At 36.4% G+C, this 21,050-nt stretch overlaps 1 protein-coding gene across 1 annotated transcript in view; it reads left to right on the top strand.

Annotated features, from left to right (window-relative positions):
* The first annotated feature begins 251 nt into the window (after positions 1–251).
* Positions 252–21,050, top strand: part of LOC123563011 (glutaminase kidney isoform, mitochondrial-like) — a 38,807-nt gene continuing 18,008 nt past the window's right edge. Inside the window, exons 1-6 of the mRNA XM_053537647.1 lie at positions 252–622; positions 2,421–2,517; positions 12,547–12,683; positions 17,597–17,726; positions 18,844–18,923; positions 19,261–19,424. Coding sequence (XP_053393622.1) covers positions 555–622; positions 2,421–2,517; positions 12,547–12,683; positions 17,597–17,726; positions 18,844–18,923; positions 19,261–19,424 — 676 coding nt within the window. The 5' untranslated portion in view covers positions 252–554. The remainder of the gene's footprint in view (positions 623–2,420; positions 2,518–12,546; positions 12,684–17,596; positions 17,727–18,843; positions 18,924–19,260; positions 19,425–21,050) is intronic.

The raw sequence follows: 21,050 nt of genomic DNA on the forward strand, positions 1-21,050 counted from the left end.
CCCCCCAACCACACACACACCCGCCAGAAATAACAACATCGTATCATCGTTTGATAAAAGGGCGTAATCGTAAACCATTTTATTTAGGAAATTATGAAACCTTGTCTGTTTAACTGTAAATGCATGCATGTGTAGGTCTAATCTAGTTTTCCATGTAAGTAGAGAAAAGATCAGCCTGTTTTTTGAAGTATTTCTTACTTTCGCGCCTGGATATTTACAGATTTACATTAAAGGAAAAAGAAAGAAAAACAAAAGCGGTAGATGTTGTGTTTTATAATATAGGTCATTAGTTCGGATGAGAAAATACATAAGATATAATTATGTTCGGAATATGATCCACGTAATAAAACAGTTTTGTAGTAAATAAACCGTCTGTATTAACATTTATTGGACGCGCTCAATGGAATTGTGTCACTGAACAGATAATACCATACTTTTAAAACCTGTGTGAAAAAAGTCTATCTTTGTGGCAAAGCTATTGAATAATATTTGATATATAGTGTAGGTATAAGTAAATAGTCATTGAGCAAAATAATTAATTTAAAACAAACAAGATGTCTGACAATCCACAGAATCTTAAACGAAGGATATCGAGCCTTAAACAATGGCAGGAAGGCTTAGAGTAAGTTATATTTATACTTCGGCATTATTTATTTAAACTCCTTTCGGTAAAATTGCTTTTTATTCCCTAAGGTAAACAACTTCTTTCCATAAATTGCATTTCAGTCCTCAATATCACATTTAAGTAACATTTTATGACATTTAAAAGTTTTCGTGTGTTCTCGTTAAAAATATATTTAGGGAACAAAACCGAGTATCATCCCTATAAGAAAGATATAATTGAGCCGTGCCATGAGAAAACCAACATAGTGGGTTTGCGACCAGCATGGATCCAGACCACCCTGCGCATCCGCGCAGTCTGCTCAGGATCCATACTGTTCGCTTTCAAAGTCTATTGCAATTAGAGAAACTGTTAGCGAACAGTATGGATCCTAACCAGACTACGCGGATGCGCAGGCTGGTCTGGATCCATGCTGGTCGCAAACCCACTATGTTGGTTTTCTCATGGCACGTCTCATATGTTTAATTACTCTTTAATACGTTTTGTAATCACCCTCTTTTAATATGTACGTATCTAAAAAGCGGCGATGTTAAAACATTATCTAATTTTATATTTGCATTTAATAGATATTTGAATATGTCAACAGTCTGAAATTAAAGGCAGATTTTAAATACGGATGTAGCTATTGAATAAATTTATTTCAAATTTGTCATGGTTGTACAGTCAACTTCGAATAATTATGTAAATGGCGGTAATAATAATTTTAGAAACTTGATGCATTTTGGTTAATTAATTAAGGATAACATGGTGTAATAGCCATATTTCATATCTTGTAACTGGGTTGTAATATTTAAATGAAATTTGGTCACTTAAGACATTCAAAATTAAAAACGTTTCACCGAGAGATTTTTCAAATTTTATCACTTTTTGGGGAGATAATCGGTATTTAAGTTAACATTGATGCCTATGGGAAATATATAATTTCTTTGATTATAAGAATTTGAACTTGAGTTTCGAGAAAATTTTGCGGTAGAAAGCTGCATTATATGTTTCTGATACAAATATCAAAAAGAAATCTAAAATTTTCCGTAGGGAAAAGGAGAAAATTATTTTTTTTCTAGTTTTCAAGGGAGATAACTCATGTAAAAAGATTATCAGGGGAGGTAATCTAAAGGAAAATTTTGAGAACTTCTGTCACTATATAACTTGTCAATATGCACCTTATTTCTATCGTTTGAAATTTTCAAAGCTTACATTACCAAGTTGTATGTACGCTTTTGGTGAAATTGAGGCCTATTACGGGTAGTCATCCTTATTAGATATATAAGTGTCTTTGACAGGTATAATACAACTGGTCTTATATCAATATCCTTTCTGAGAGCAAAGTGCATGCTTTTATCAAATATATGCTTAACGCTGTTTAATAACTCTGTCTTGGTTGCACAGCCAGGATAAGAAAAGCAAATTAAGAAAAAATACCTAATTTGAAAATCAACCATATAAATAAGTACTCAGTGTTCATTTACTGATGTTTCAAAAAAATAATTTGCTAGATCTAATAAACCATCCTTATGATAGAACTTTGCAAATGTTAACAATGTATAAGGCTTGTAGTAATTATTTTCTGCATCACGCACGCTAGAACAACAACAAAAGAAATGTTTCATTAGTTTATGTATTTACATTTGATGTTTATTGTTGTCCAAACGTATTGTAATAATTAGTATTTTCATGATTTCAGTCTGTTAGGCTTAGCCTAATGTAAAACATTTGATAAACAGAATCTGAGATCCAGTGCGTACATTTTATAATCAGTGGTTGCGTTTCCGGTGCTGTTTATTACTATGTTTTCTTTCAGGGAACTACTTTCTTCCGGCATGGAGGACTTTGAGGAGAAGTTGTTCAACTTCCTGTGTGATCAAAATGAACTCGTTTCCATGGATAAATTTAAAAATGTAAGCATACAACATTTCATAAGTATTTCTGTTTTTTTTCTTCACATTTTATATATTTTGCATTTGCATATCTAAATTTCACGATGATCTGAACATTAAATGTTTAAAATGAGGCTATCAAGTCAGCTGATCTACCTTGGTTTACAATCATTATCAACCGGCACATTTCTACGACTGTGAAAAAGAATCAGAGAACCGTTCAATCACATTTAAATCTAGCTCTCGCATTGCTTAAAAGGCTAGATCAGGATGCCTTCAGTTTTTATTTAGAATTTTGGTTTTAAAGTTCATTTTGCTAGTCTATTGAGAACAGTATTTTTCAAGAAAACACTCGTGAAGTCCGTGAAATATTTCGTATGTATAACGATGGTGTAAAATTGTAGGAGCATGATATAGTCAACTTTGATACTCAGTAATGCTGTTGATTTATATCTTTATCTATTTGATCGTAGGTTTGTATCTTATTTAAGAAATAATAAGTTCCCAAACTTGGTTTATCGTAGAATAACCAGAGTTTTTGAGTTCTTATGCGTAAAAATATATCACGAAGGCCGTAGGCCTGAGTGATATATTGTTTCGCATAAGAACAAAAAACACGGGTTATTCTACGATAAATCACACTTGGGAACTTATTATTTCGATTCTAACACGACATAATAGTATCAACTGTGTTAGAAAAAATGGTAACTACTTTTTACGACCGTGCTACGCACCTGGATCGGATGACGTCATTGCACGCGAATGGTTTATTGCAGAATAATGCTCTACATGTATAGTAGTCGCAACTTGACCGCGATGGTTGACCTAAGGCTGATTATTCATATCGATTATTTCATTGTAGAAATAAGGGGTGCTTAGGGTAGCCGTGTACCGTTCTGAGTATGATATTAGTTTGTATACAGTGCGGTATCAAAGTATGTATACATTTGATAAGTTAAAACTTTCCAATGCACTAATATATATATTTACACAAATTTATATTTCTATTTTCTCGAGTAGCTCGTGTTTTACACCACTGCAGTAAATCTATATCACGATAAATCTACGTCAATTTTAAATTTATGAATGCAAAGAGATTAAGCGTTCACTCCTTTTCAATAATAGGCCGTGCCTCATTAGCCCACCATCATCAGATGGTGGGCTATTCAAATCACTCTGCGTCCGTGGTCCGTCCGTCCGTCCTTCTGTTCGTTAACAATTTCTTTTATCGCATCTCCTCAGAAACTACCAGGGGGATTTTGACCAAACTTTGCCAGAATGATGTACTGGTACCCTAATTGTGTCCCCCTGAAAATCAGACTGGTTCAACATTTTTTAGTGAGTTATGGCCCTTTGTTTATTTCTATAATTTACATAGATTTATATAGGGAAAAACTTTGAAAAGCCTCTTGTTCAAAACCACAGGGCCTAGGGCTTTGATATTTTGTATGTGACATCATCTTGTGGTCTTCTACTAAGATTAATCAAATTATCCCCCTAGGGTCAGATATGGCCCCGCCCCGGGGGTCACATGGTTTACATAGACTTATATAGGGAAAAACCTCTTGTCCAAACCACAAAGCCTAGGACTTAGGCATTTGTAATGTAGCGTAATTTGTAATGGGAGACATGAGGTGTGAAAAATGGCGGTATGAAGTGAAAATTTTTGCTCTGGATAATTTAGTCGAAATTTCGTCAAAGAGTGGAATATAAATTTCGTTAAGAACTCTAAATAGTTGTGAGATCTTGGTGCCAATGATTAAAAAAAGTGTTGGACATATGCAGAGGTATTTAATCAGCATAACTGTCAGAAAGTGAGATTTCAAATTCACCTGTGTATACCTGAGTGACGAACAAAGGGATTTTGAAAATTGACCTTGTACCTTTAAGACTTGTCTAGGTGTTTTTGTGACATGATGGATAAATATGGGAAGAAGAAAAAGGAAAGATGTCGGAAGTAGTGGTAGTGGTAGTGACTCTGGAGATATAAAACCAACAAGTAAGCATTTTAGAGCCGGAGGTTCGGCAGATAGTTCGAACATTCTGAACGTCAGTGAAGTTCTACGAGAGACTAATTCGGTATTGTATGAAACAGATAACATTAATGATAACAGCGTATTTGAATCTAGTGGCGCTGACCCCGATATCTTGACCTGTGATCCTGTAAAACATACCCAGGTACAGAAATCTATAGTGCTTAGTTCACCTCAAACAATGGCGACCGGAAGTACATCAGGAATTACCAAAAAGTGCTCAGACTCTGAAAAACTAGACGTATTATTATCAGCAGTAACTGACCTTAAAGCAAGCCAAGAGGGTCTGAAGAAATTATTTGAATCCAAACTAGATAAATTAAAATCGGACCTCATGCAGAATATTGACACTAAGGTACGGGCCTTACGTGATGAGTTGTCATTAGATATAGGCAAAGAGGCTAAACGGATGGACGATATGCTGATTACAATTCAGTCAATGCAATCTCGCATTGATACACTTGCGATTAACCCCCCAGCTAGTGATCTTGGCGATATAACGCAGGCAGGTAACGGTATATATACACGTAACAGCGGTTGGGGTCAACACAGATACAGGCATATTGACGACTCCGAAATATCTGTTACGGCAAGCGGAATACCATTCCAGGAAGATGAAAACCTTTTACAAAAGGCAAATGACCTTATAAGCGCAATAGGCAGTGACGTATCAGAGAACGTGTTGGTCACAGGGGCCACACGTCTTAGAGCACGATTCAACAACAGACCACCCTTAGTGAAAATCACTTTCCAAAATACCGATGAAAAGGTTCTGGTATTGCGAAATTAAATGAAACTTAAACACTCTCAGGATTATAAAAAGGTGTACGTGAAAAGTAGCAAATCGCACGCTGAGAGACTAATTGAACGCAATGCTCGGACTATATTACGTCAGCTTCCAGACAGTCATAACCTGAGAGTGGATGCAAATGGTCAAATTGTTCAACGCAGCAGATTAGGACACCAAAACAATGAAGAGCGGGAATAGGACGTAACCCGTCCTAGCGGGTCATTAAAACTAGCACATTTAAACGTGTGTGGGTGGACAAAGGAAAACAACAATTTACGTGTTAATCTCATCAATGCTTTGAACTCGGATATAATAACGGTATGTGAAACCCAATTGGCGGATCAAAACGTAATCGAGGTTGACGGTTATTCTTGGTATGGGTATAATAGAACGGATATACATCGGAGTGCACCGAAAGCCTCGGGCGGTGTTGGAATATAAGTGAAACAGTGGCTAATGGACCATTATACTGTAACTGTTGTTGATAAATCATACGAGGGGATTATTGCATTGGAATTTAAACACATGGTAACGGAACAGGATTTTATAGTATTCTCGTGTTACTTACCTCCAGAAAATTCAGTTAGGGGTCGTGATGCACAGACTTTTTTTGCGCACTTGTTAACACAAATCTATACACTCAGTGATAGTGACAAAATGTTCATTGGTGCAGATTTTAATTCAAGAATTGGATCTTTATCGGATATTATACATGACTGTGATTTTATACCGGAGCGCAGGGTACTAGACAATAGTATTAATCTGCATGGTCACGATTTCATAGAATTCCTGAATGTCTCGAAATTTTGCACTTTGAATGGTCGTTTTGATAATGATAATTTTACTTCAATCTCGCGAAAAGGAAAAGCTGTTGTAGACTACCTCTGTGTGCCCCATGATACGTTCAATGACTGTAAAAACTTCAAAGTGCTAACTGTCCTTGAGATAGCAGATCAGCACGGATTACACGGATTAGTAAACGAGAGATCACGATTACCGGACCATTCAGCTCTGTTGGCCGAATTCGATACTGGCTATTGTCATTCAGCAAACAGTGTAATCAAAAACAGCTCCAGTGGTGATGTACGTTTTAAATTAAATAAAATCCCCTTAGACTTTATGGATAATGATATCTCAAGAATGGCTATTATGAATATCATTACACGGATAGAAAACGCCCGCGCGACACAGACCGAAATAGATTCAATATACAGTAATCTCTGTGACACTATCAGTCAAGAAATGTTGTTAAAAATACCAAAATTTGACTCGTCCAAACGTGTAAATAAACGTTTCAAACATACAAAACCATACTGGAGTGATGAGTTGAATACCTTATGGAATAACATGCGCTCAAAAGAAGAATCGTTTTTGCGATGTAACAATAATAGACGAATAAGAAATATCATGCGTGCGGAATATGTAGCAGCGAGGAATTTGTTCGATAAACTTTTACACAAATCAGAACGCTTATATAGACAGTGCCAGGCTTTAGATATAGAAGAAATGACAACAAGCAATCCTACAGATTTCTGGAGAAAAATACAGAACTTAGGTCCGAGAAAGGATAAAACAATACCATGTGAGATAGTTGATGAAAACGGTGGATTAATCAGGGATGAAAGTCTTGTTTTTGAACGCTGGAAGACAGACTTTAGGAACCTCTATAATCGTGATGATGACAGTGACTTTGATGAAATGCACTATAACCGCTCGAAAATACACAAACAATTATTGGAACTTAACATTGAAGACCCGCTTTACACACCAAATTCACAGCTCAATAGAAACATATCTATTAAAGAAATATCTGACATAATTATGCACGCTAGATCCGGATCAGCCTGCGGCTATGACAAGATCCCATACGACGTCCTGAAATATCCCGCAGTTATAGCGGTATTACAACAGTTATTTCAGCTTGTATTCGACTCCAGTATAATACCGTCTGTATGGAGAAAGTCGATTATATACCCTATCCTTAAAGACCCTAGTTCAGACAAGAGAGTACCGTTACACTACAGAGGAATTAGGACTATATTCATAGTCGTCACTCAAACTCACACTTGACTCAAACTTGGGTAAGTATCACTCAAGTGGACCTCGAGTAGACCTTGCGGGAGTGTGAGTGGAGTTCGAAAGTCATATTCATAAATTCCACTCAATCTTAACTTTCGGAAGGACAGCTCGAGTAATGGTTTCATTGTACACAATGGATTTAGAGGATTATAACGGTTTATATGACAATAACATCAAAAATATACAAAAGTGCTGATCATTATTTTTGTAGTTGGAACTTGTCATCTTATTGCTCGTCTGTATGTTTATCCATCCGTTTGTTTGTCTATTTGTTTTATAATACATCCTTCTGTCTGTTCGTCCGTCCATCAGCCAATCTACTCATCTGCATTAGTATAATTTAATTAATATTTAGAAATACAGAGTTTAACTTTCGCTGGAATTGAAATTTATTTAAACAACTGAATTTTTAACTCTGCCATTAATTGTTGGTGTTTCCCGAATGCCAGCCAGCGTATCTTTTTAAATTGCAATTACTAAAAACATAATTGAGCCGCACCATGAGAAAACCAACATAGTGCGTTTGTGACCAGCAAGAATCCAGATCAACCTGCGCATCGGCGCACTCTGCTCATGATTCATACTGTTAGCAAATAGTTTCGCAGTAGGCTTTGAAAGCGAATAGCATGGCTTCTGACCAGACTGCAAACGCATTTTGTTGGTTTTCTCATGGCACGGCTCATATCTTTTTGTATAATTAAACAATGAGATTTAATAATGATTGGTTCTTCATGACATTTAATTTGACGAATTGTATATATTTCAGTATGAATGAACGGATCTCAAGGCTTGTGAAATGTAAATATTTGTTACTACGTCGTGTGTTTCTGTGAGTGACTGATGAGCCCGGTTAGGCTAGGTTTCGTAGATGTATATTTGATTTCCTATGTCTTTTTTTAACCGATTATATTAATTAAACAGTCTTTTAACTTGTTGGGTATTATTTTGCGTTTTCGTCGTCCTCAAAAACATGTATTAAAAAAAGAACATAATAATTTTTCCAAAATACCTTGCACAATTATGAACTTCCGCTTTAACATGACACTGTTATCTTACCTTCAAATTAATTAAATATTGTAAATTTATCATCTAATCTTACATTATGAGACCTTGCGAAACACTCAAGGGACCCCAGGACCTCCCTCAACAGTCACTCACTCTTGGGAGTTGACTCGACTGTCACTCACCTTTATGAATACAAATGGAATCTTTCCTGAGTAATGACGTGACCGTTAGGCAATTTATTTGAGTGTACTCAATGAGTGGTGTTGGAGTATTGTCTATGAATATAGCCCTTAGTCTTCTCTCATGTATCAGCAAACTTTACAGTTCATTTATTAATAAAAGACTGTCATATTACTTGGAAAGTAACGGATTACTTGCCGATTGGCAAAACGGCTTTAGGAAAAACAGATCTTGAGAAGATCATATATTCACACTTGACAGCATTATAAGAAACAACAGAAATGTTTTTACAGCCTTTATAGATTTAAAAAAATGTTTTGACTTCATAGACAGAGATATGCTGTTATACAAGTTGCTTCTTAATAAAGTTGACGGGAAAATATACAATTCCATTAAAAATGTTTACGCCAGCTCAAGCTCATGTATCCGAATAAACAACAAGTTGACTGACTGGTTTGACTGCCTCACAGGTGTTAAACAAGGATGTAACTTATCTCCGACACTTTTTTTCTGTATTCTCCAATGACCTTGTCCAAGAGGTCAATGACCTTGAACTTGGAATAACTATTGATGAATTTAAAGTGTCAATATTGATGTATGCAGATGATATTGTGCTGATAACTGACTCGGAAATAAATTTGCAGACTATGCTTAACACTATACACGATTGGTGCAAGCGCTGGAGGGTCATCATTAACACTGAAAAATCCAAATGTATGCATTTTAGGAAAGGTAGAACTCAAAGAAGTGACGCTTGTTTTAAAATCGGGGATAATGTACTACAAACAGTCGGACAATACAAATATCTAGGAATACTTTTCCATGAAAAGAACAGCTTTACATTAAACAGTGAAGTATTGTTAAAAGGAGCTGGCCGGGCGTTGGGAAGTATCATCAGTAAAGTGCACCATCTGAAAGACTTCGGGTTTCGATCCTACGAAAAGCTGTACTACTCGTGTGTAGCCCCTATTTTAGACTATAGCGCTTCAGTGTGGGGATTTAAACAGTACCAGAGTGTAGACAATGTCCAACACCGTGCATTAAGGTTCTTCCTCGGAGTTCATCGATTCGCACCCACACTGGCCCTTAATGGTGATACGGGATGGATACCTAGCATGTATCGCAGATGGGGCATTATGTTGCGGTTTTGGAACAGACTTATCTTAATGAACGATAACAGATTGACCAAACGAGTGTTTAATTTTGACTTCAACAAGTGTACAAATAATTGGTGTAGTGAAATTAAGCAGATAATGGACTATATTGGATTATCCCGTCACTTCAACTTAAAAATTACTATTGACCTGCCGCAAGCAAAGAACTTGATTACTGCGTATTATGCAAACAAATGGTCCCAGGAAATTCAAACAGTTCCTAAACTGCGAACATATAAAACGTTTAAACATGATTTTAAATGTGAGGATTACGTTTTGATAAACCTTAAGAAATATGAACGATCGCTATTAAGTCAGTTACGATGTGGGATTTTACCCTTGAGACTAGAGACAGGTAGATATGTTGGTGAGCGACCCGAGGATAGACTATGCAGATTGTGTAATGCGCGAGCTGTGGAGGACGAAACACACTTTATTTTTAACTGTGAACTCTATAACAACATAAGAAGTAGAACATTTGGTGATCTATTAAGCAACAGCGATTTCACTAATATGACATTGACTGACAAAATGTCCTTTGTGCTTAATTCATATCCGAGAAAAACCGCTAAATACATTGTGAGAGCTTATCTTCATAGGAGCAACGTTATTTACTCATGAACCGTTATTAGAACATAATAAGTGACTGTATTTATATTCTACAGTAATCCTTTGTCGCCCATGTATTGTACATATACATATTGTATATAATTATGTCTCTTTTGTGTATAACCAATGTATTGATGATCAGTTAAAAACTGTTTTGTACAATTACATATGAACCTTTCAAGTTTCCTTGAAAACAAATTTCATAAAGATTTTGAACTCTTGACTTCTTTCACTTGTAAAAACATTATTGTAAGCCATTAATTTCACACGTGTATTATACGAATTTCATTCTTTGGTGACTTATAGGCCCACTGGGCCGGGTGCCTTTTGATATGTCTGAAATATTGTTATATAATTATATATTATATATATATTATGTTATGCACATGTCACAATAATAAAATATTTACTTACTTACTTACTTACTTACTTGTAGCATCATTTAGTGGTTCTCTACCAAGTTTGTTCAAATTATCCCCCAGGGTAAAATATGGCCCCGCCCTAGGGGTCATATGGTTCATATAGACTTATATAGGGAAAGGCTTTTAAAATCTTCTTGTCAATAACCTATAATATTCAAATTTGGACCACATGTATGGTTTTGAGTGGCAAGATGAACCTTGACATGAGTTGACCTTGATTTTGACCTAGTGACCTACTTTGACATTTCTGAAGCTACAGCCTTCAAATTTGGACCACATGCTTAGTTTTGTGCACTGAAAAAGACTTTGACCTTGACATTGACCTAGTGACCTACTTTCACATTTTTTGAAGGTACCGGCTTCGAATTTGGACCACATGCATAGTTTCGTGTTCCGAAATGAAATTTGACCTTGATTTTGACCTAGTGACCTACTTTCACATTTCTCAAGCTACAGCCTTCGAATTTGGACCACATGCATAGTTTTGTGTACCGAAACAAACTTTGATCTTTACATTGACCTAGTGACCTACTTTCACATTTTTGAAGGTACAGGCTTCAAATTTGGACCACATGCATAGTTCTGTGTTCCGAAATAAAATTTGACCTTGATTTTGACCTAGTGACCTACTTTCACATTTCTGTAGCTACAGCCTTCAAATTTAGACAACATGCAGAGTTTTGTGTACCGGAACAAACTTTTACCTTGACATTGACCTAGTGACCTACTTTCACATTTTTGAAGGTACAGGCTTTAAATTTGGACCACATGCATAGATTTGTGTCCTGAAGTGTAATTTTACCTTGATTTTGACCTAGTGACCTACTTTCACATTTCTGAGGCTACAGCCTTCAAATTTGGACCACTTGCATAGTTTTGTGTACCGAAATAAACTTTGACATTAAGATTAACCTAGTGACCTACTTTCAAATTTCTCAAACTACAGCCTTCAAACTTGATGCACATGCATAGTTTTATGTACAAAGAACTTTGTCCTTGAAATTGATCTAGTGACCTACTTTCACATTTCTCAAGCTACAGCTTTCGAATTTGGACCACATGCACAGTGTTGTGTACGGAAGTGAAATTTGACCTTGAGCTAGTCAGTAAGTCTTGAAATTTGGAACACTCAAAAATGGCACATTGGTGGGCGCCAAGATCACTCTGTAATCTCTTGTTATGTATTATAATACAAAGGTCAACCATCGGGGTCAAGTTGCGTCCACTATATGTAGGTTATTTGCTGGTCGTGTTAGAATGAATGCTAATGCTTATGCTTCTTGGCTTATACAAGTTTTCCAAATTACTGTCACTTATGGTTATCCAGATGAAAAAGAGCATTTGTTTAATCCAATCTGACGTTAGAAAAAAAATTTTCAACAGAGTTCGTTATAAGTAACTTTATGATACCTTAAGTTATTGTTACAATGTGCAAAAAGTCATTTTATGGTCAAATTTAGCTTGTCCACAAAACACGCGCTTGCTGAAGCGTTGTTCAACCCGCAGAATTTTAATTTTGAGTATATAATCTGTAATGGTGCATCATTTGTTCATAAGGTTCCGTAGGGGAAACGTCATGCACGGGAACATTTCTTTTGCGATTATGTGACTCAAACTACGGGGGATCTAAACAAGTACCAAATATGTAATTGACCATAACCAGACATCCGAGGGAAAGTTGTTAATAAGTTAAGGTGAGAGCTGCACCTTGACATCCATTAAAACGTCGAAAACTCTCAGATTTTGCTTTTATCGTGACCTTTCCTATTTTTAAACAGTTGTTGGAAGAGACCGGACTGCGGGATAACGACTTCCGGTTGAATGAGACGATGCAAAAGTTTCGTAACGTATTAGAGAGGCAATTGCACGATGAGCACGAGCTAAGGGGTATGATGGACAAAGAAACATTTCTGGAGTAAGTGAAAAATAAAATGTTCAGCAAAAAATTGCAGACTTTTTTTATTCCAGAATTTAATAGGCGTTTCTCTTTAAGTAAGCTGTGTATCTTAATAATTTTTCAATAAATATAAGCAATAAATGTAAAATTTATAGCTCTTATTCACAGAGGTGTTATTTTTAGCCCACCATCATCAGATGATGGGCTACTCAAATCACTCTGCGTCCGTGGTCCGTCATCCTTCTGTCCGTCACTCCGTCCTTCCTTCCGTCCGTCCGTTAACAATTTCTCGTTATCGCATCTCCTCAGAAACTACTGGGGGGATTTTGACCAAACGTTGTCAGAATGATGTATTGGTACCCTAGTTGTGTCCCCCTGAAAATCAGACTTGTTCGACAATTTTTGAGTGAGTTATGGCCCTTTGTTTATTTCTATAATTTACATAGAATTATATAGGGAAAAACTTTGAAAATCTTCCTGTCCAAAACCACAGAGCCTAGGGCTTTGATATTTAGTATGAAGCATCATCTAGTGATCTTCTACCAAGATGATTCAAATTATTTCCCTGGGGTCAAATATTGCCCCGCCCCGGGGGTCACATGGTTTATATAGACTTATATAGGGAAAAACTTTGAAAAACCTCTTGTCCAAACCCACAGGGCCTAGGACTTTAATATTTTGTATGTGACATCATCTAGTGGTCTTCTACTAAGATTGTTCAAATTATCACCCTAGGATCAAATATGGCCCCGCCCCGGGGTCACATGGTTTACATAGGCTTATATAGGGAAAAACTTCGAAAATATTCTTGTCCAAACCACAAAGCCTAGGGCTTTGATATTTGTAATGTAGCATTATCTAGTGGTTCTCTACCAAGTTTGTTCAAATTATCCCTCTAGGATCAAATATGGACCGCCCTAGGGGTCACATGGTTCATACAGACTTGTATAGGGAAAAGCTTTTAAAATATTCTTGTCAATAGCCTACAACATTCAAATTTGGCCCCGTACACAAAACTATGCAAGTGGTCCAAATTTGAAGGCTGTAGCTTGAGAAATGTGAAAGTAGGTCACCAGGTCAAAATCAAGGTAAAATTTCATTTCAGAACACAAATCTATGCATGTGGTCCAAATTTGAAGCCTGTACCTTCAAAAATGTGAAAGTAGGTCACTAGGTCAATGTCAAGGTCAAAGTTTGTTTCGGTACACAATCCTATGCATGTGGTCTAAATTTGAAGCTTGTAGCTACAGAAATGTGAAAGTAGGTCACTAGGTCAATCTTAAGGTCAAAGTTCATTTCGGTACACAAAACTATGCAAGTGGTCCAAATTTGAAGGCTGTAGCTTGAAAAATACGAAAGTAGGTCACTAGGTCAAAATCAAGGTCAAATTTTATTTCTGAACACAGAACTATGCATGAGGTCCAAATTTGAAGCCTTTACCTTCAAAAATGTGAAAGTAGGTCACTAGGTCAATGTCAAGGTCAAAGTTTGTTTTGGTACACAAAACTATGCAAGTGGTCCAAATTTGAAGGCTGTAGCTTGAGAAATGTGAAAGTAGGTCACTAGGTCAAAATCAAGGTCAAATTTCATTTCGGAACACGAAACTATGCATGTGGTCCAAATTTGAAGCCTGTACCTACAACAATGTGAAAGTAGGTCACTAGGTCAATGTCAAGGTCAATGTTTTTTTCGGTGCACAAAACTATGCATGTGGTCCAAATTTGAAGGCTGTAGCATAGAAATGTGAAAGTAGGTCACTAGGTCAAAATCAAGGTCAACTCATGTCAAAGTTCATCTTGCCACTCAAAACCATACATGTGGTACAAAATAAACTTTGACATTAAGATTGACCTAGTGACCTACTTTCAAATTTCTCAAACTACAGCCTTCGAGTTTGATGCACATGTATAGTTTTGTGTACAAAGAACTTTGTCCTTGAAATTGATCTAGTGACCTACTTTCACATTTCTCAAGCTACAGCTTTCAAATTTGGATCACATGTATGGACCACATGCACAGTGTTGTGTACTGAAATGGAATTTGACCTTGAGCTAGTCAATAAGTCTTGAAATTTGGAACACTCAAAAATGGCACATTGGTGGGCGCCAAGATCACTCTGTGATCTCTTGTTGTTATATACAGTATGGTTAATAGAAACAGTGTATGTATTCCCGCACAGAAAAGGCACACTCATTTCTTTCATGTATTTAACCAATGACAAAATGAAAATATAGAAAATACTTGTACATTGCTGATACTTAACAAAATCGTTTTAATGGGCAGCAGTTAAAACCACAGGATTGCACCTTATCTGCTGTAACTTTAGAGCCTATTAGATTGTACCGCAACCGTGTCCTCTTTGGACACCTTTCCGTAATTAGTTCGTTATCAGAGATAATGTACAATAGGAGCTATTAAATCATTGATCGGATGACCTGTCTGTAATCCGTTGAAGGGTACCAGAAACAATTATGATGTCCTTTAGTTTATACTATATCTACACAACACCAACGTAAGACTTTGCAAGCATACTTATCATGATGTGATTTGAAAAATAATTTGAAATCGTTCATTTCTTTCTTTATTTTTTTATCATATTTTTTTCTTTTTTTTTTTTTGGAGTGGGGGTGAGGGGAGGTATGAGGGAGATAATATGGATCCAAAATTCATGCTTCTTTTCAAGGTTAACATTATTCGATTCACAGATAAATTATGAGAAACGGTAGATACGTTCCGAGGCGCATCCATTATAAAGTTTTTTCCCTTTATTTAATTGATTTTGCGCAAACTTTCAATTGATCACGTCTGTGTCCATTTTTAGCACACCATCATCAGATGGTGGGCTATTAAAATCACTCTGCGTCCGTGGTCCGTCCGTCCGTCATTCCGTCCGTCCGTCAGTCCGTCCGTCCGTCCGTCCGTCCGTTAACAATTTCTCGTTATCGCATCTCCTCAGAAACTACTAGGGGGATTTTGACCAAACTTTGTCAGAATGATGTATTGGTACCCTAGTTGTGTCCCCCTGAAAATCAGACTGGTTCAACAATTTATGAATGAGTTATGGCCCTTTGTTTATTTCTATATTTTACAAAGATTTATATAGGGAAAAACTTTGAAAACCTTTTTATCCAAAACCACAGAGCCTAGGGCTTTGATATTTAGTTTGAAGCATCATCTAGTGGTCCTCTACCAAGATGATTCAAATTATTTCTCTGGGGTCAAATATGGCCCCGCCCTGGGGGTCACATAGTTTATAATGACTTATATAGGGAAAAACTTTGAATAACCCCTTGTCCAAAACCACAGGGCCTAGGGCTTTGATATTTTGTATGTGACATCATCTAGTGGTCTTCAACTAAGATTGTTCATATTATACCCCTAGGGTCAAATATGGCCCCGCCCTTGGGGTCATATGGTTTACATAGACTTACATAAGGAAAAACTTTGAAAATCTTCTTGTCCAAACCACAAAGCCTAAGGCTTTGATACTTGTAATGTAGCATCATCTAGTGGTTCTCTACCAAGTTTGTTCAAATTATCGCCCTAGGGTCAAAAATGGCCCGCCCTGGGGGTCACATGGTTCATATAGACTTATATAGGGAAAAGCTTTTAAAATGTTCTTGTCAATAACTAAAACATTCAAATTTGGACCACATGTATATTTTTGAGTGGCAAGATGAACCTTGACACGAGTTGACCTTGATTTTGACCTAGTGACATACTTTCACATTTCTGTAGCTACAGCCTTCAAATTTGGACCACTTGTATATTTTTGAGTGGCAAGATGAACCTTGACATGAGTTGACCTTGATTTTGACCTAGTGACCTACTTTTACATTTCTCAAGCTACAGCCTTCAAATTTGGACCACTTGCATAGTTTTGTGTACCGAAATGAACTTTGACCTTTACATTGACCTAGTGACCTACTTTCACATTTTTTATGTACAGGCTTCAAATTTGGACCACATGCATAGTTTTGTATTCTGAAATAGAATTTGACCTTGATTTTGACCTAGTGACCTACTTTTACATTTCTCAAGCTAAAGCCTTCAAATTTGGACCACATGCATAGTTTTGTGTATCGAAATGAACCTTGACCTTTAAATTGACCTAGTGACCTACTTTCACATTTCTGTAGCTACAGGCTTCAAATTTAGACCACATGCATAGGATTGTGTACTGAAACAAACTTTGACCTTGACATTGACCTAGTGACCTACTTTCACATTTCTCAAGCTACAGCTTTTGAATTTGGATCACATGCACAGTGTTGTGTACGGAAATGAAATTTGACCTTGAGGTAGTCAATAAGTCTTGAAATTTGGAACACTCAAAAATGGCACATTGGTGGGCGCCAAGATCACTCTGTGATCTCTTGTTTTAAATGTAATTTGATTTACCCAGGTCTGTTTGGTAACCCTTGTACATACAGTCAACCTTCCTTCGCTAGAACTGGACGGGACCGGCCAGATTTGTTCGAGCTATCTGTAGTTCGAAAAATATACATTATAAGGTGACCTGACGATGTGTTCGAGCGAAGGGTGGTTTTCGAAGTAAATGAGTTGGAGCGAAAGGGAATAATTTCAGCGGGTTGTATTTACGAACTGTAGTGTTCTTATATAAAAAGTTAACACCCTCTTTTCATTTTGTTTTTCTAAAGTAGCGATATTGTTCTTTATGGGAATATAAGTCTCTGAAAATCTGATATGCTAGAAAATGTCGGAAAACCGTTATAAAGTAAGTGGATTTTATATGAAATAAAGAACAGCCGGCTTTAGTGGTGTTCAGCCTATTCAGATTAGAACAAACCGAACAAGGGAGACAGAACATACGGGACGGAAAGTAGTATTTCTCGTAATCAGAATTACATCTGGCGTGACATTCTGGTAATAATCTGAATATATTCCACACTATTTCTATAACTTTTCAGTTGTGTTTCTGACAACATAGTTGTGATATCAAAAGCACTGACCAGCCAGTTTGTTATACCAGAATTCAGGACATTCACTGACATCATTGACAAAATTTTCGAAAAATGTGTGTACAACGAGAAAGGAAAGGTAAGCGTCTACTGTTTTAAATACAAATGTAATATTTATGATTTTTGAAGCAACCCGTCTACATTACCTTTCCGTTATCGAGAGCTTCATTTTGTTGTGGGCCTACTTTGCGATGCATGGCTTTATTACTGTATTTGGGATGCGCTGTGCTTCCGGGAAATCTACCCTTACTTTTTATGTTTTATCATTTTTACCAACAATGGTAAGTAAAAGGACCACCTTCCCCACTCAAACTCTCAAGTTTTCAGGTTTAGAGATACTTTTGGCTAAAACTGTGGAAATATTCTTTTTTTCAAAACAGTACATGAGACGCGTAACCTGAACTGATGTTAATCACTGCGTTTTCTTTAAGATTATGTTTCAGTTTAAAAATCTTACCCAAGTAGAATTTAGAGCTAATATTATTCATATATACATTTGATTTAGGTACTTGTGCATAATAAAATATCGAAATGGACATTATTTGATAGTTATTATCGAAAAGAACGAATAAATGGTTGGTTCACTTTGCTAATATTAAGTGTTATTGGCGTAACTATATTTTAAAAACATGTAAAAGTAGATGCTATATATTTTGTTCTAATACTTCGCGGTCTTTGTAAACCAAAAAATGAATTAGTATCCACCAACACCACTGTTTGTTATAATAAAAAGCAAGGGCCTGCTTTCATACTTGAAGAAATCGAGATTATTGTCTAAACTAAAGTTTGCTCTTGTTTTCAAAAATATCTTTGTTAGCAGTGATAAAGAAAGTCTGAACGTACGTTTCATAGAAAGCTTTAAGAAATGGTTTGAATTCTTTCTAAATCCCTGAGATTTCTCTACGCTGTGTGTAATGCGCACTCAACATAGATTTTACGCCGAAACATCAAAGTAAAAAGGCAAAAGCGGAACAATAACGCAAAGAAAAGCACTGCATAACATGCATTTTAACCATATCTGGCGTGTATATCGAGGACTAAGCTCGAAACTATTGTATCTTGTTCTTTATTTATAAACAGTTACAATAGATTCGCGCTCAGCCCACGATATGTAGAATGAGAAAACATTTAATTTGAAAACACGCTACATAAAATGATAATTTTGTTGCCTTTACATGTTTGTAAAAAAATTTCAGCCAGCGCAGTATATCCCACAACTAGCCAGAGGAAATCCAAAACATTGGGGTGTGTCCATATGCACAGTAGATGGCCAAAGGTAAGGCAAATCCAAAACATTGCACAGGATCCATTTGTACAGTAGGTGGTCTATGGAAGGCCAAACCCGTTATAAATATGTATCTGTTGTCTTATATTGTTACCACCGTGAACCACCCGATTACATGTAACGAATTGATGAAGTATGAAAAGCCGGTGCGTCACACAGGTGCTTGAAACATACTTTTTGTAATGTTCTATATGGGCTATATACTATATAAAACTAGTTTTCAAATTCCTTTGGTGCGTCATGCTTATTTAAAATAGCATGTGGTATTTTATCACTATTAACGGTACTTCATTGTGGCAAAGTAATGTTTTTTTAATTTATTTTCCAGGTATGACTTAGGGGAAACAAATATTCCTTTCTGTCTGCAGTCAGTAGTTAAGCCCCTAACATACGCTCTCACGCTGAACGACCTATCCCCAGATGTTGTTCACAGGTTTGTAGGGCAAGAGCCCAGTGGAAGATCTTTCAACGAGCTCACACTCGACTATCAAAGTATGGATTTTGTTAAGTTTATTTCATACGGTTATATCATGTTGTTTTTATAGTAATATCTATTGAAAACGTGAAATGTTCAACTATCAGAAGTGTATATACACACAGATCTTAAAAAAGTAAACAGTTCAGTGTTATCATTGTTTATAAATAAAGCCCACAGACAGGCTTCTATATAATATATTATACAATTATTGCCTTTTGGTGAGGTCGATATGTGGATTTATAGACCTGATAAAAGCGATATCGACCAAGGGCGCAGCCCGAGGTTTATTTTATCAGGTCGATAAATCCACATATCGACCGAACATAAAAGGCAACAATTGTTTTATTATTAAATCCAGACTACTTATAAGTATAAACATTAAATACAAATATCTGCAGCCTTAAAGTCTTTTTTCGTGGTAAATTGTGTACGACGTCGCATTGTTTTGATGTCAAACCGTGATGACGTCACAGCTGGAGGTCAATGCGTGTTTTTGGCCCCGCCTTCGAGTCAATACGACTTTTTATCATTGATCATGTGACTACATCTAGACCAATGGAAAGGACAATAAATATAGATTTAATAATAATTCAGATTATTTTTTTTTATATTTTGTTAACCGTCGAGTCGCAAAAGTTGATATTTCGCCATTTTTGACTATGATTACACCAGGCATGTGGTAACGGCGAAACAGTTTTAATTTTTGCCCTCTAACGAGTAAATGGATCTTTTCAGAAACTAATTATGTAACAGAAGATGTTACATTATAGGCTAGTCCACTGGCGAATCACAGCTATCAGGTCTACTGATAAGCACCGCCCACTGACCACTCTCTTACTTGTATGTTTGTTATACATAGAATATTCATTCCTATAGATTAAAGCTTAGAAAACAGTTGTGTCTCCTTTATATCCACCAACATTATTACATGGTGTCAGAAGTAAAGTGACTTTATTCTGTGCCTAATTATTACTGACCGATTTAACAATTAAATATTCTGCGGACTATTGTTTGTATAAAAAAAGAAAACCCATTGTTAAGATGGAAACACAAAGCAATCCCAGGATGGATTGGGAATCAAATGATTTGCCAAATGCATTTAAGCGTTTTAAAGAGTATGCCGAATTTATGTTTGGTGGACCCCTAGAAAAGAAAACCGAGGAATCAAAATGCAATTATCTAATGCTGTGGGTAGGGGAAAAAGGACGGCAGATATTCTCAACATGGAACATTGACGCAGAAGCAAAGAAGTTATTGCAAACATATTATGATGGTTTCGCAAACTACTGTGCACCAAAGTCAAACCACATATACAGCAGATACAAATTTAAATCGCGAATTCAGCAAGAAGGAGAAGTCTTTGAACAATTTGTAACAGAACTGAAAATCCTTATTAAGGACTGTGGCTATCCAGACACAATCATTGACGAAATGATCAGAGATCACATAGTGTTTGGAATACGCTCGCACAAGATACGAGAAAAACTCATAAGCGAAGGATCGGGACTGACACTTGAAAAGTGCATGGATATAGCACGGACTTATGAGTTGAGTCAAACTCAGGTCAAGGACATTAATTGTCAGTCACAGTCAGTGAATGCAGTCGGACAAAACCCAATGTACAGGGCAGCGCAGAAGAA

The sequence above is a fragment of the Mercenaria mercenaria genome, chromosome 2 (genome assembly GCF_021730395.1).
Source record: "Mercenaria mercenaria strain notata chromosome 2, MADL_Memer_1, whole genome shotgun sequence".
NCBI classification, from domain to species: Eukaryota; Metazoa; Mollusca; class Bivalvia; order Venerida; family Veneridae; genus Mercenaria; species Mercenaria mercenaria.